The sequence below is a fragment of the Schistocerca americana genome, chromosome 8 (genome assembly GCF_021461395.2).
Source record: "Schistocerca americana isolate TAMUIC-IGC-003095 chromosome 8, iqSchAmer2.1, whole genome shotgun sequence".
Taxonomy (NCBI): Eukaryota; Metazoa; Arthropoda; class Insecta; order Orthoptera; family Acrididae; genus Schistocerca; species Schistocerca americana.
The window spans coordinates 348,572,199-348,586,009 of NC_060126.1; the positions used below are offsets into that span (position 1 = coordinate 348,572,199).

General features: G+C 39.7%; 1 protein-coding gene across 1 annotated transcript in view; it reads right to left on the reverse strand.

The window, feature by feature from the left end:
• LOC124545846 (optomotor-blind protein-like) overlaps window positions 1-13,811 on the reverse strand; it is a 493,801-nt gene that overhangs the window by 271,814 nt on the left and 208,176 nt on the right. The window contains exons 3-4 of the mRNA XM_047124804.1: window positions 10,306-10,419; window positions 922-1,084 (exon numbers count right to left, since the gene is read on the reverse strand). Coding sequence (XP_046980760.1) covers window positions 922-1,084; window positions 10,306-10,419 — 277 coding nt within the window. The remainder of the gene's footprint in view (window positions 1-921; window positions 1,085-10,305; window positions 10,420-13,811) is intronic.

The following is a 13,811-nucleotide window of genomic DNA, read 5'->3' on the forward strand; positions in this document are numbered from 1 at the left end:
ACTTTAAATATTAAGAGCTGTCGTTCTTAGGCATGCTGAGAATTAAAAACCAACTTCTTAGATGCTTACATCAACTATGGTAGGTACACAGCTAAAACGTTAATAGTTGGCAACATTGAACAGAACCACTAGGTTTTAAAATTCCTGCAATGAGCAATCTGCTAAAACTGCGTAGTAAGTAATTTCATCAACACTGTTCACTATATTTCTGAAACACACAATGTGTGTTTAGTGGTTGTCACACGCTGGCTAGTAGTAAAGCTTCTGTAGTACAGAGCCCTCATAACTTTCTATGGACGTTGTGTTTACCAGCTTTGCCAACCTAACGTGGGCAAGTAGCAATCAGAACTGTGGTAAATGGGCTATATCTTCCAGGAACGCTTTAAAAATCTATAGTTATTTTAAGTACAGAACTACTTTTTCGCCACCACTCTTCTGATTAGCATACTATTCAGCCTGATGATGTTGCTATCTAATTGGACGTGGTCGTCTATAACATTTCAAATGAAAACAAACTGTTGCAATTAAACAACAGTTTATGAATTATACACGTAACTGAATACATGATTGCACGATATAAAAAGTCCCAATTCCTGAATGCTGCTTTTGCTGCTCAATATCACATTAGAGTAAAGTATAAACTTAGAGCGAGACTTGGTGCACAGTAATTCGTTTTTCTGTTTCATAATATTATTTACTATAAAATATATCTCCGATATTTTCAGCTGATTGTCCTCAATTATGTGGCTGTCAAGCGCGTCCAAAACTTTCAAACAGCTCTCTTGTTGCACCTGTCTGGTTTTCAGTATTCATCAGAGGTGACCCACAACGCTTGCGCTTCAAACATGCAAACTACAAACTACGACATCTAGTGAAGGAAAAGAGAAAAAGAGAATAATAATGTGGTGGATACGAACGTACAGTACTTACAAAGCCGTGCTTGTCGGAAATGTTGTTGGTCAGCTTCAGCTTATGGAAGGAAACGACTTTTTGCATCCACTGTTCGCCCGTGGATGGGCTATCCGGGTGGATGTACATGCGCTTAGGCATTTCAGGGTCAGCCTTTCCGGCGACCATCCACCGGCTGGGAACAGCAGACACAGACAGCACTCATCACATACTGCATTAGCAACAGACACTAAATTTACAAAATATGGCGCGCTCCGACGGAGAGCAGAGGAAATGCTTAGCGACTAAAAAGACTGGTATGTCAAAGTACTTTTACATTACTCTTGACTAGATTTAAGAATCGGATGTGATGCAACGTCAAGATAAGAACACAAAATCGCTCATGACTGACAATGGTGGCACACAACAAGAAGTCTTAGGTAAGCAAGCTGTACTTTTTTCTTCTAAAAATATAAATACGATTAATCAATGGCATAAAAGGAAACCTTTGATAATGGCACTGTCAGTTTCAGAAAATAGGATGATACCAAATTTGTACGGCGTCGATACATCTAGGAACAACTCTTACCATCGTTCTGACTTGTGCAACCATTGCCGCAACATTTTTTCCATTATGCTGAACTAGAAGCTAGTGGTTGTTAATAATAGTAAGAATTTACACAAAAAATTACGAAGTTTATTGAAAACAATGTGACATTATGAAATTAAACTGTTGTAAAATATGAATTCATACGTATGATTGCAATGCTAGGTGAAATGTCACTTATTCCTCCATGATCATCTCCGCGACAGTTGAATTGCACCACTAGAAAAAGAACCTGGCAAAAAAAAAAAAGATAAAAGTCTGCTGAATAAAACATACTGCTAAAACTGAATGTCTAGATCTCCCACTCCTCGATATATTGATAATTTTTATTTTCTGGATCGTCTGACTGCAACTGAATGAAACACAAGTTTCGCACCAAAACAGGTGTTCAGTTCCTAGTGCTGTGAAATGCGGAAAAGACCCCAAGTGGCAGTTATAAGAAGCGGAACGGCACTAGAAATGGAACAGAAGCGTAATATGTAGAAAGTTATCCACGCAACCTGCAAGTAGACTTTAAAATATTACTACATCATAGCAAAAACCAACACCAGAATCGTTTATAACCTATGGGTACACTGCCCCAAAATGTACGTATTCCAGGCCACTGGAGTTCCCTTGCAGAGAATAAAGGCGAAACGCGTATGGCACGAAAATTGTGTTTCACACAGTTGTAGACAGACGGTCCAAAACGTAAAAATTGTGAATATACCGTAATATTACAAGCAACTGAGGAAGATACGACTACAAAAGTTGAAGGTGTCAATCTTCGAATTTGTGTTAGGGAACGGTGCACCTCCACCTCTTCATTATCCCTACGTTGTTCTGCCCGGAAGTGCAGAAAACTCTTCCTGAGCGTTGAATCTTTGACAGTGGTATTTTGAATATATATTACTTTGAAATACTTTTAATAGCAGTTTTCCTGTTGTTTATAAATGAAATTATGCAGATTCAGAATTGCACTTGTAGCTGAACAGAGCTAGTCACAAGCATCCTATTACCACACCGAACGTTTATCGCGACAACTAGCTGCTAGTGAAATAATTTGAAAAAATTTAATGATGGAAGGAACGCTGTTTTACGCTGCTGGTACCTGCAATAGACTGAAATGCTTGCGGGTCACGGGCGATAGAGGGAAGGAGGGGCGGTGGGGGAGTGTTTTAATAGCGAAATTCGATATGAATTATCTGTTATTACATTGAATTAGCTGAACGTAGTTATTGGTTAGCGTGCGCCAGCACAAATACATTGTTTTCAGAGAAATCACAATTGCCCTAGCCTTCCAGCAATCAGAACTGATTCTATTGCAAAGAAGTGGAGACTGTAACAAAAAATGACAACAAATAACTTTTTGTTCGTATGCTATTTTAATAACTTTTCCTTTGCAAATTTTTCGTATTTGTTTAAGCCTTTTACTCTCACTGTGACTGGTACGCCTTAATAGATTCGGCACGGGGCACAGAAATATTGTTGTTCTCTAAAAGTAGTCTCAGAAAGAAACTGAAAGTGTGGAGTGACTAGATATACCCGTTGCACAGAGAGAGTAGGTGTACGAATGGCGACACATTTGTTAATTAAAACGGAATTGAGAAATCTAAATTAGGAAACGCTGGGGTTATCTCGTGAAAAATATCCGTATAAAATTTGTGTAACGCTATGTTTAGTGAGTAATCTATAGACTACATACCCTGCGACTTCTCACATACCGCTCATGGTGGTCTCGTGAAAGTAATAACATAATCATCATTCGTGAACCAGAAGAGAAGTCATATGATAAGTCCAAAACTCTTCTATGACACACTTCACGGTGATTTACAAGACACGGGTAAACATAAATTGCGAGGCGCTACAATGATGTCTGCTATTGATAGAAAACCTTCATTAAGTACGGGTTGGTAATTGCTATCTAAGTGAGGTGAGAACTAATTTTGTAGTTCGTTTCCTTTCTTTGATTATTGTTTTTATTCCACCATTTAATTTTACGTTCTCACACAAACTGGAAAATTTACATGTATTGTGTTTTATTCTTTTTCCTTCAAACTTTCTCGAAGTCATGATTCGAGAGATTAAATTCATGGAACATAAATGTACTATTTCATTCGAGAATGACTTTCGTACTGAAGAATAACATCGGTTTTCTACGCTTAACTTTCAGAATTAGCCATGTTTTAACGTGCTCGTAGTCAGCGGAAAAGAAACCTCGGGTAGAATGCTGCGAGACCTTTTGCGTGTGGTATGTAGTATAAATTAGATGACTAGAAAAATAGGAAACGCAGTACAAATATTATAATGCTTAAATGTGGTCAGCCGCAGGTGTCTGTTGATATCTCAGTTTTACGGTCGCCAATGTGCAGTGCTACATTACGTGTGAATTTCTCGGCACGGTCTGCTGCCAAAATATTTGCCTCAGTGTTTCGGCCTAAGTACAAGTTACCCAAGGGAAGCGCCTTGTATTGCAAACATCGTTCAGCTCCCTGCTCCTCACTTCAAGTGCTGGAATAACCTCTGACGCACAGCTGGGAGTATGAAGTCAACAATGATGTGTGAATCCCGACAACGTTCCTGAGCTTTCTAAGTAGCCAGCCGCGTCCATAACCGTCGGTACAAAAACACTTCATCTCACGTGTGCGGCGTAGAGGATGTGCTGCAGACATGGTTCAAGTGATTCCACAGGAGTCCGTTGCTTCTTACTTCTCGCTCCTCATTCCGCTTTCACTGTAGCCTTACTGTTTACGCTACTAGGAATTTGTGAACGTATCAAAGAAGAGAGTTTTGGGAATTAAATGTACATTTAGATAATTTCTAACGTATCTGATTTTGATACGAGAAATTGTTTATTAAACTGCCGTACTCCTAGCATCTGCAATATAAGCACAAAGCGTAGACACGATAAAAGCGCTATTCCTGATTGTAAGTATTATATTCTATGTCCTCTGTCTTTTGTTCCATAACGAGTCTTAGCTATAAAAATTTATTTACCGCGTATGACGAACGAAGAACACCAAGGAGACATGACAAGAAATAACAAAGGAAATTTTGTTTCCAGGGATTAATTTCATATTCACGGGGTCGATTACATTAAAAGCTACTGTGTGATTAGAACAGTATTCACCATTACAAAGCTGAGCTTTGTTCCAGAGTGGGTATGAAATGTACAACGAGAATTGTCGAGGGCAATGATTCACCGAGAAATCATTTACAACGTTGTTCAGCAGAGCAGACATCTTCGCAAAATAAAAAAAAGTAAGATTTATATTTAACTACCAATAAATGAGCTGGACAAAATGAGAAAAATGACAGCAAGTAGGCAGAACACACTTGGTATCTTTCACGAAATATTTCATCATTTTTTTTAACACTTGATTGATTCCTAATCGACACAGATAATGAATAACAGAATTAACACAACACCCAAAACATAAAAAATACCTTTACACTATGAATAAGATAATCAATAAAAATCAGTGACACATTCAGCGTGATAAATGTTTTTATACTTACACTACTTTTAATAAAATAGTTACACTACCGTTCATAAAATAGCTATATCAAAGAGTTGAAGGCAGAAACAGGCTTGTGACCACAAACGTTCCTTAAAAATCCAAATATCACCACCGCTGAACATTATCAAACAAGTTTCCTACAAGTGCAGTCGTTGGCTTCCGGGTTATTGTCATCTTCAATAAAACATTGAGATATCATTTTGCTTTATACAAAAGAATATTTAAAAGGGGTCAAACAGGCTAGAAAGTCGTATTGAGGACGTTTCGCACATCATTTCGTCTTCAGTACTGACAACATCGCCAGTCGCTAACAACAGATAAGCTGTGGCAGTTTGCACTTATGAAAATGCGCAGTAAGCCTAATTTTCGTTGCAGACCACATGCAGGAAAGCTACAACTCTAAGAATAATTATTACATACGCAATTCACACCACTTAGGAGAGCAGTAGCAATTAATTAGATTTCATTGTTGGCTGGTAATATCACCCACGCTGAATTTAAATGTGTCCCGAGACGTGTATTCTCCAGTATATGCTTTCTTCGTATTTAGAGATTTCAGTCTTCGCCTGTTTTCAGTTTCTCACAAACCATTTGCCTTTTTCTGAACCTTGTTTTCCTTTCTCAAAGAATCATAAATGTTACTTTCTTTGATTTTATTATGGTTCTCAAGAATATCTGCTACATTTTGGAAGTGTTGGGAGAAACGATATTAATTAGATTCGTATCACCATAACCACTGTTCTAACAAAATAGCTACTGGACATGGGGCTCAACTTTATACTTGTTTTTTTTTTTATTTTTATAGTCGATACGAATTTTGGCGACTTTGTTTCAACAACTGCTTTTAGCTTCTGGCGGATTCGAATTTTGTTATATTTTCCTGTCATTTAGTAGCTCCATTAGATAACAGGCATTCTGGTGTCCCATAGCATCAGGATCAAAATTTTACAGGTACGCAGATGATAATAAACCAAGTATAGTGAGAACAGACAAAAGGGATATTAACGAGGGTGGGAAAATTTTATAAGCCTCTATAATCCACGCATTGACACCAGCGGTAGTAAGCAGTTGCTGTGAAGTTAAAATATTGCTGTGAGTGTAAACTTTTCATGTCAGTAAAGAAAAGGAGGAGGGAATACTACAATTTAACGTCCCGTTGACAGCACGGTGATTAATTACGGATTACAAACTCGGGTTACCAAAGGATGGCGAAGGAAATCGGCCGTGCCTTTACCGAATGAACCATCCAGGTATTTGCCTGGAGCGATTTAGAGAAATCACGTGAATCCTAAATCAGGATGGGCATTTGAACCAACGTCCTCCTGAATCCGAGTCCAGTGGGCTAACTGCTGTTGCCACCTCGTTCCATCTTGCCAACGAAAACTGTAAATGCTATTAGTCCCAAATCTCAACACATGTAGCGTAGGATCCTCTGCAGTATCTATAATTCTGACACTAGAAGTTTAAGATTTCATTTATAAAGGATTATCCATTTTGCGCTGAAATCCTTTGTGGCATTGCTTATATTTTTCAGCTCTATTCTTTGTTTATTCTCCTGTAACTCTATGCTGTTGTTCTCAAGCGTTGAGTTATCTTGAAATCTGCCGGAATGCACTAAAGACTCAATTAGGGTGTCACCGACAGCACGACACAATTAATACTTTATTGCCATTTTGACTACAGCTGGAAATCATCATAAGATAATATTGTTAATACTTTAGGCAGTAGGTTATGGGTGTTCAATTAGCGACCCACATACCGGATGCGGACCAAAGCAACTTCAATGCTGCCCAAAGAGTGAGCATGAGACAATCGGTAAAAATAGAAAAACAAAAAAATGTTAAGTTGTTATAAACTTAATATTTTCAATTTGAAACTCCTGTCACACGATACTATTCTATCATTAGTCCATCACGTTCTTAACATTGCCACTAGTGTTATATTTTAAAGCCCAGAGTCTCGTTCATATAACCGGCCAATCCGTCATAAGCGCTTGCTATGTTGTCTTACGGCTACTTCGACTGCAACTGCGAAATTACAGATGTAGACACGTACAAGGAAATTAATTTATGGAAATCCAAGGAAATTCTGTGTTATTTTTTTGCAGTTGTGATAGAGAACCTTTGTTAGAAATCCTCGTGCGGATTGCAGTTACTGCCAATGTTTGCTGTCTCACAGTACCGTAAGACTGTTAAGTACCGTAAGTCAATTGTGACATTAATTCTATGAGTTGTAATCACTTATATATAAAATTATTAATGAAATCTCATGTGTAAAATGTCAGATTAATCTAATTTTGCTTTTTTAGAGTAAAGAATCATAAATCAATAAATTCTAAATTACTTAAATGTGCCAACTATAAACCTCCGACCATTTTTTCTTTCTTTTTTCACCGGTTAGTGTTAAGTATGTAAAGTGTGCCCCAAAAATACTCGTGTTCTTCCATTGTGGCACAAGTAAGATAAAAAGTTGGACACTCCTGCTGTAGAAGATATCATTACATGTCCTCCCTGTACAATCTGTTCCATACTCGCTACCAGTGGATCACCTATGGTGTTCTAAACCCCTGTAGTGGGTTGCAGTTATAGCCAACATCCTGCGGGTGGAACGTGGACGTGAAACGCCTACGTGACGAGTTAGGCGCTGTTTCGACGCGCAATAAGCTCGGACGCTGTAGAACAGTTCCCAGATCCTGCGTGGGTCGCAAAGCGGTCTCCGGACCGAGGAGCCTTTTGCGGTCTGAGAACCGGTGAAAGGCAAGGCAAGGCAAGACAAGGCAAGTCGATGCGCACCCGTGTCGGATTACTGTTCTGCGGCGGGCAGCGGAGGGCGCCGTAGTGGTCACAAGCGTGTCGCAGCAGCAGCAGCAGCAGCGGCGGCGGCGGCAGCGGCAGCAGCAGAGCAAACAGCAGACACCACACGTCACACAAAGTTCGGCTAGCGGACGGGTCATTAGTCCATCAAATGTTGCGGGAACTTGGGAGGAGATCCGATACGCCGGTTCGAAGCTGCTCAACCGGCTGCAGAAGCGTTTCGAAACAAGCACAGAAATTCCCTTTGTATTTATTTGCTTTTGCAGCTGCGTATTTTTCATAGTATCGTAACTTCTTTAAAATAAATTGACTAGTACGTTGGTCTGTTAAACCACTGAAGCAAAAGTTACTTATTTAGGAGGCGTTTCTGAGATTTACTTGCATTTTTAGACGACAATCGTACATCTTAGATCGTCAGCGTAATTTCTATGCAGACAGATTCGTTTAGAGAACTGAAAATAGTATTAAGTTCAGCTAAAGAGCTCATTACATTAAGTAAACATGTAAAATAAGAAAAAAACTCCAAATGTTTATGTGCTGCGGCACATAAAAAATGATGTTTCTGTGTTAAATCAAAGTTGATCTACATATCTTCATTATATCTGAATATGCAGTGATGGTTCATTCCTGAGCGCTGCATTGACGATCTAAAATCCGAGAAGTACACCTCAAAATGAAGCGTAGATTCCCCGTTTCTTCGTCACTAAATGAAGCTAATCAGTGGTTATGCTGTGCTTTTGGGGTTTAACTGTTATTGCAGCTAACTGCAGTTGACAGAAGGCCTGATTAATAAGAAGGTAGAAAGTTGCAAGCGAACTCTGAACAGCAGACAAAGGCTATTTCATAGAAGGAGCATGTTCATGATTTCTTTCATGAACAATTCAAGATGTGGGAACAAAAATTTTTAGGCGATAGTATATTGAAGTTTCTAAAGCTTTTTAAAGTACTTTTATTAATAACATTGTACAGCTGTCGAAAAATTATGTGTCTCGTTTTACTTGTCCGTGTCTGTAGTGATACTTGGAAAGGAGCTCCGGTTTCGTAGCTGAAAGTGAAGGTTAAATATCTAGACTCATTGCAGTATAACATTTCTCAGAAAGGACTGAACTTGTTTGTGCGGCAAATTTCATCCTGCTATCCAGGATATCAGTGGCCGGTGTCTGTGATACATTTCACTGCATCGAATGCCTTTTAAAAATGGACATAATTTCATTTTAAGCAAATTTACAATAAGCCTTTCTCCAAACGATTAACCACGCAGTAAAATGCCCTCCTTTGTTTTAATATAAATACTGCTTTGTTTTCTTAGAATCACTTGCAAAAACTTTCGTCCAATATCTTGAACCTTTTATGAAGTACTAGACGGTTCTACCTTAGACCTGCGTGGGAAACCCATAGTAACCAGTTGTAACGTACCTCGAAAATAAATAAAAGACGATAAACTGTAACATTTGATAATTTACGGTTTATATGGGAACAGGAACTTATTGCTGCAGAAAAAGATGCTGGAACTGGATTCGAAAAACGACTCAGGGTTTGCTTTTATATAATACAACCAAAAAAAGATTGTCAGTCCCAGTATAAATCATGCTGCTAGGTCATGTTCCGCTTATTCACGTTTGATGGACTAAATATGTTCGTACGACAAAAGTATTTGGCTCAAATGTTACGCGGTTTGATTCACTATGCGTTTCACAATGGGTGAAAACGTTCACTAATTCTGCAGATAGTACCCCCACCACGTCTATAACAAAAGGGGCCAGAATTACAAAGAACAGGAAAAATAAAGTAAAAATCAAATAAAAACTACACTAATCTAGGAATGAAATTGTAAAACCTTTCGCATTGAACAGTAATGAATGAAAACGATACATGAGATTGTCTTTGTTACCAATGATTTGTCTTTTTCGTGTTGACTGTAATCAGTAATGTAACCAGCCTTTATGGAGCACCACAACTCTGAGAAGAATTCGCCTAACGCAACGAACAGTAAGGAAGCTAGTCTGACCGAGATTCACGCAGGACGGAAGGAATGAAGAAGCGTGTCTTTTCAGTTGCTAACACAATTGACACGAAAAAGACAAACCAGTATCCGCGAATGGACTGGCAGGAAGAACCATCTCTAACCGACACTACTTCGTCTGCGAATAAGATGCAATCTTTTTTTGGTTGTACCTGTTATGGAACCTAAATCTGCAGACATCAGCGGCGACGATGTCCATAAGGAGGATGTATTTTGCCTTTTTGTTGAGGTCTGTCACTCGAACTTTGTAGGCGGGAAACATGCGTCTGTGAAAACAGAAACAAGAGTGTTTGTTTTTCCTTTCTATGCTTTCCGTTCCTGTGCTTTGTACATCTCGTCATACATTTTTACATCTCTTTCTGCAGCCGTTGGTGACAGAACGCGAGTATCCCGTCCGCGTGTAATTTCGCGTCCGCTGGCCGGCCGTGCGAGTCGCGTCTCTGTGGGGAGAGAAACAACAGCCGGCGCCTTTACCTGTTGTGGAACTTGTACCGGTAGTCGTCGGCGGCCACAATGTCCAGCAGCAGGATGTATTTCGCTTTCGCGTCCAGCCCCGACACGCGAAACTTCATCTGCGGGAACATCTGCCTGTAAGGAAAACACCACACACTCAGTCAGCAGAACTCTTCAGCGTCACAGAAAAAGGAAGGCATCATCTTGCAGAGAGGGCCTTGCTACTCACGTAGCCAGTGTCGGCTGCAAACAGCGTCAAAAAATAGCAGATCAAGGTTATACTAAACCATAAATAAAATAAGCACAGTCACTCTCTTTGCGGAGCACAGTTCTGCAATCAAACAGGAATCAGTCAAACAGGAACAATAATCTAAGAAAAAAATATGGTGTTAATAAGACAAAGCACAGAACAAACAGCTTCCGAGAATGCAGATGTGGTGGCGACATTGGCGAACAGAAAAAAATGTAATTATAAATGTATTGAAAGTTAAATGGTGCAGTTTTACTTTGTAACATCTCCACTGATCAACAGCGATAAGGCCACCTTGCTGGACTAACGTTTTCCAATACTGATTATTGACTACAAGATGCTGCTTTCAATTTCCGGGCACTATATCACGCCTTTACGAGGTGGAATGTTTGGAAACGGAACGTAATCAGTGCTGTCAGCCTAATAGTGGGACGACAAGAGAAAGAAGTATAATAGACCTTCGCTGTTGCATCATACAGGTTAAAACATTATGCGGTATCATGCTGTTGATGTTTGAGCGCATTGGTCTCTCACTGGACCAGACTCACTCAATGACGTCACTAAGAAATGATGTTGCTACTCCCGAAGGAAGAATCTGACGATTGTGGTCCATGCTCTTTATATTTTGACGAAACTAGGAATGTGACACTGTAACAATTCCGATCCTGACTTAACAAAAAATTTCCATTTTTCCTGAAGTTGTGATACCTGTATTGCAGCCTCAAGTCTGTATCCAATTACGACGTAAGTATAAAACTCCGAAATTTTCACTAATTCAGTGTGCTAATGATCATAAATGAAATATACGCTGTAGGATAGGAGCAGAAACGAAAATATAAAGCAAGAACTGGAGATACATAATGCCTAAACAAGAACACAGAGATGAACTGAACGTATGGTTCAAATGGCTCTGAGCACTATGGGACTTAACATTTATGGTCATCAGTCCCCTAGAACTTAGAACTACTTAAACCTAACTAACCTAAGGACATCACACAACACCCAGCCATCACGAGGCAGAGAAAATCCCTGACCCCGCCGGGAATCGAACCCGGGAACCCGGGCGTGGATAGCGAGAACGCTACCGCACGACCACGAGATGCGGGCAACTGAACGTATGTGTGTAATGGATAAACCAAGGGCACAGTGTTCCAAACAGAAACACGGACTACTGGAATCTGAAGCATCGAGGGATAGAGGGCTGTGCCCAAGAGTTCGGCGATTAGATTCAGCCAGAAATGGTTTTATTATTGATGCTGCTGCTGATGATGATAATGAACAACATCTGTTGTATGCTTAATTTTGGAACACGACGTGTAATTCGAAAAATAAAAACTATCAAAGTGGCTGCTCGTTTACTACGACCTTTAGTCTCAGTAGTGTTCTTCCCACTCAAATCTTGATACTCTGCAGATCGTCTATAGAAAGGGCCGTAGATTGCTCTCTATAACACACAAGGCTACGTTCTGTATCCTAGAAACGTCTGAAGCTGGCATTGTAACAAAAGACTGTAGAGGGAAGTATTGTTCATTTTAAACAAACACAATTTGAAATTGACAATGTACTTTTTTTAAAAAATGAGCCTTTCAGGAATGGGAACAGTGGAGATGCAAAACACACGCAAAAATGCGGGCAGATGTATGCCAAAACTTTGATTAACCTTTTTCTACGGAAAACAGAAGACATATAGTATACCTTATAAGGGTCTGATTCAACCAGGTTCATTTTCTAGTCTTATGGTTGTTGGGTACCTATGTTGAGTGTAATAAAACACCAGTTGGAGTTTCGAACCACACCTCACAATCATAAAAAATTTACAAACCAATTAAGTTTTATGTGGCCAACAGCTGCCAACTGTTGATGGCTATTTGCTACCCACAAACGATACGAGACTGTATGAAAATACAGGGTAGGCAAAATACAAAAGGCCGCACTAACACATTTATTGCAAATGCAGAATACAGAGCATTAAATTATCACTATGAAGAACAATGTACTGAACATTCAACAAATCGATAGTTCATAGGAAGAGCTGAACATGTTCACCGTTAACATCAATAAACAACACAGCAGGTCTCAACATGTTTCTGAAAACTTTTGCCATTTCATTTGGTGTGATTTCCGGCATGGCATAGCGAATGATTGTTTTCAATTCCTCAGTTGTACGCGTGTTGTTACTGTAGACTTTACCCTGTAAAAATTGCCACAAACAGAAATCACAGGTAGACAGACTGGGAGTTCTAGGAGGCCATAAACCTGCGGAAACTACTACGTCTCCGAAAGCTTCTTGGACGTGTGACATCGAGAACCGTGAAGTATGCGTCGTAGCGCCATCTTGCTAGAAAAACGCATACTCTCGTTCTCCCTCCGTCAGGTGCGCTATGAATGGTTGCAATTCCGCTATACACACCTGCGAATTCAGTGTTTCTAAAGAAAATGTGGCCTACAGTCTGTTGGCCTTAAACTGCGCACCATACGCCAACTTTCAGATCGTGCAGACACACGTCAAAGCGTTCCCTGGGATTGTCTGTTGACTAATAGCGTGTGTTTTGAGAATTCACGTACCTGCTAAGGTGAAACCACGCTTCGTGTGAGCTGATGTAAGGATTTGAATCAATATATCCATCACCGTTCGCAACAATGTTGTCGGTAGGCGTAATCCGTAAGTTTTAACGCTTCCACTGCTCTTGCTTTGTATGCTCTCATACATAACAGCTTCAACAAGTTCTGGCATAACGTTCGTTTGATGTTTGGTTATGAGGATAGACGTCTAGTTGGTTTCCGTGGTCTTGTTACCATAGTTTCGTGAACACGTTCAATATTTCCCGGCGAACAACTTACTTTACGCGTTACGTGTGGCGTGAGCAACTGAACCTGTTGCTCTAACTTTAGTAATCGACTTCTGCACAACACTTTTTGCAGGAGCAGCTGTCTCTGGATATTTTATCGCGGACCTTCCATTTAACGTTTTAAACGATTTGCATCCAAAAAAAGTACAACAGTAAACACTCTTTGTTCGAAGGAAAAGGGCATTCTGCAGAACTGTATTCACAATAAACCTCAAAATAACTACTAACAATGCAGCACTGATCTCTAAATCGCAGCTCGACATCCGAGTGAACACGCTAAAGCGCCGCCTTAGAGTTAAGAAATAACAACACTCAGCTTTAAATACCATGTTCAATACAACACGGAGCCTGTTTTATCTTGGCCACCAAGTATTAGCAAAATTTTTGTGCGAATGTAACACACAGAACGTTTTAAAAAGGGTGACCTG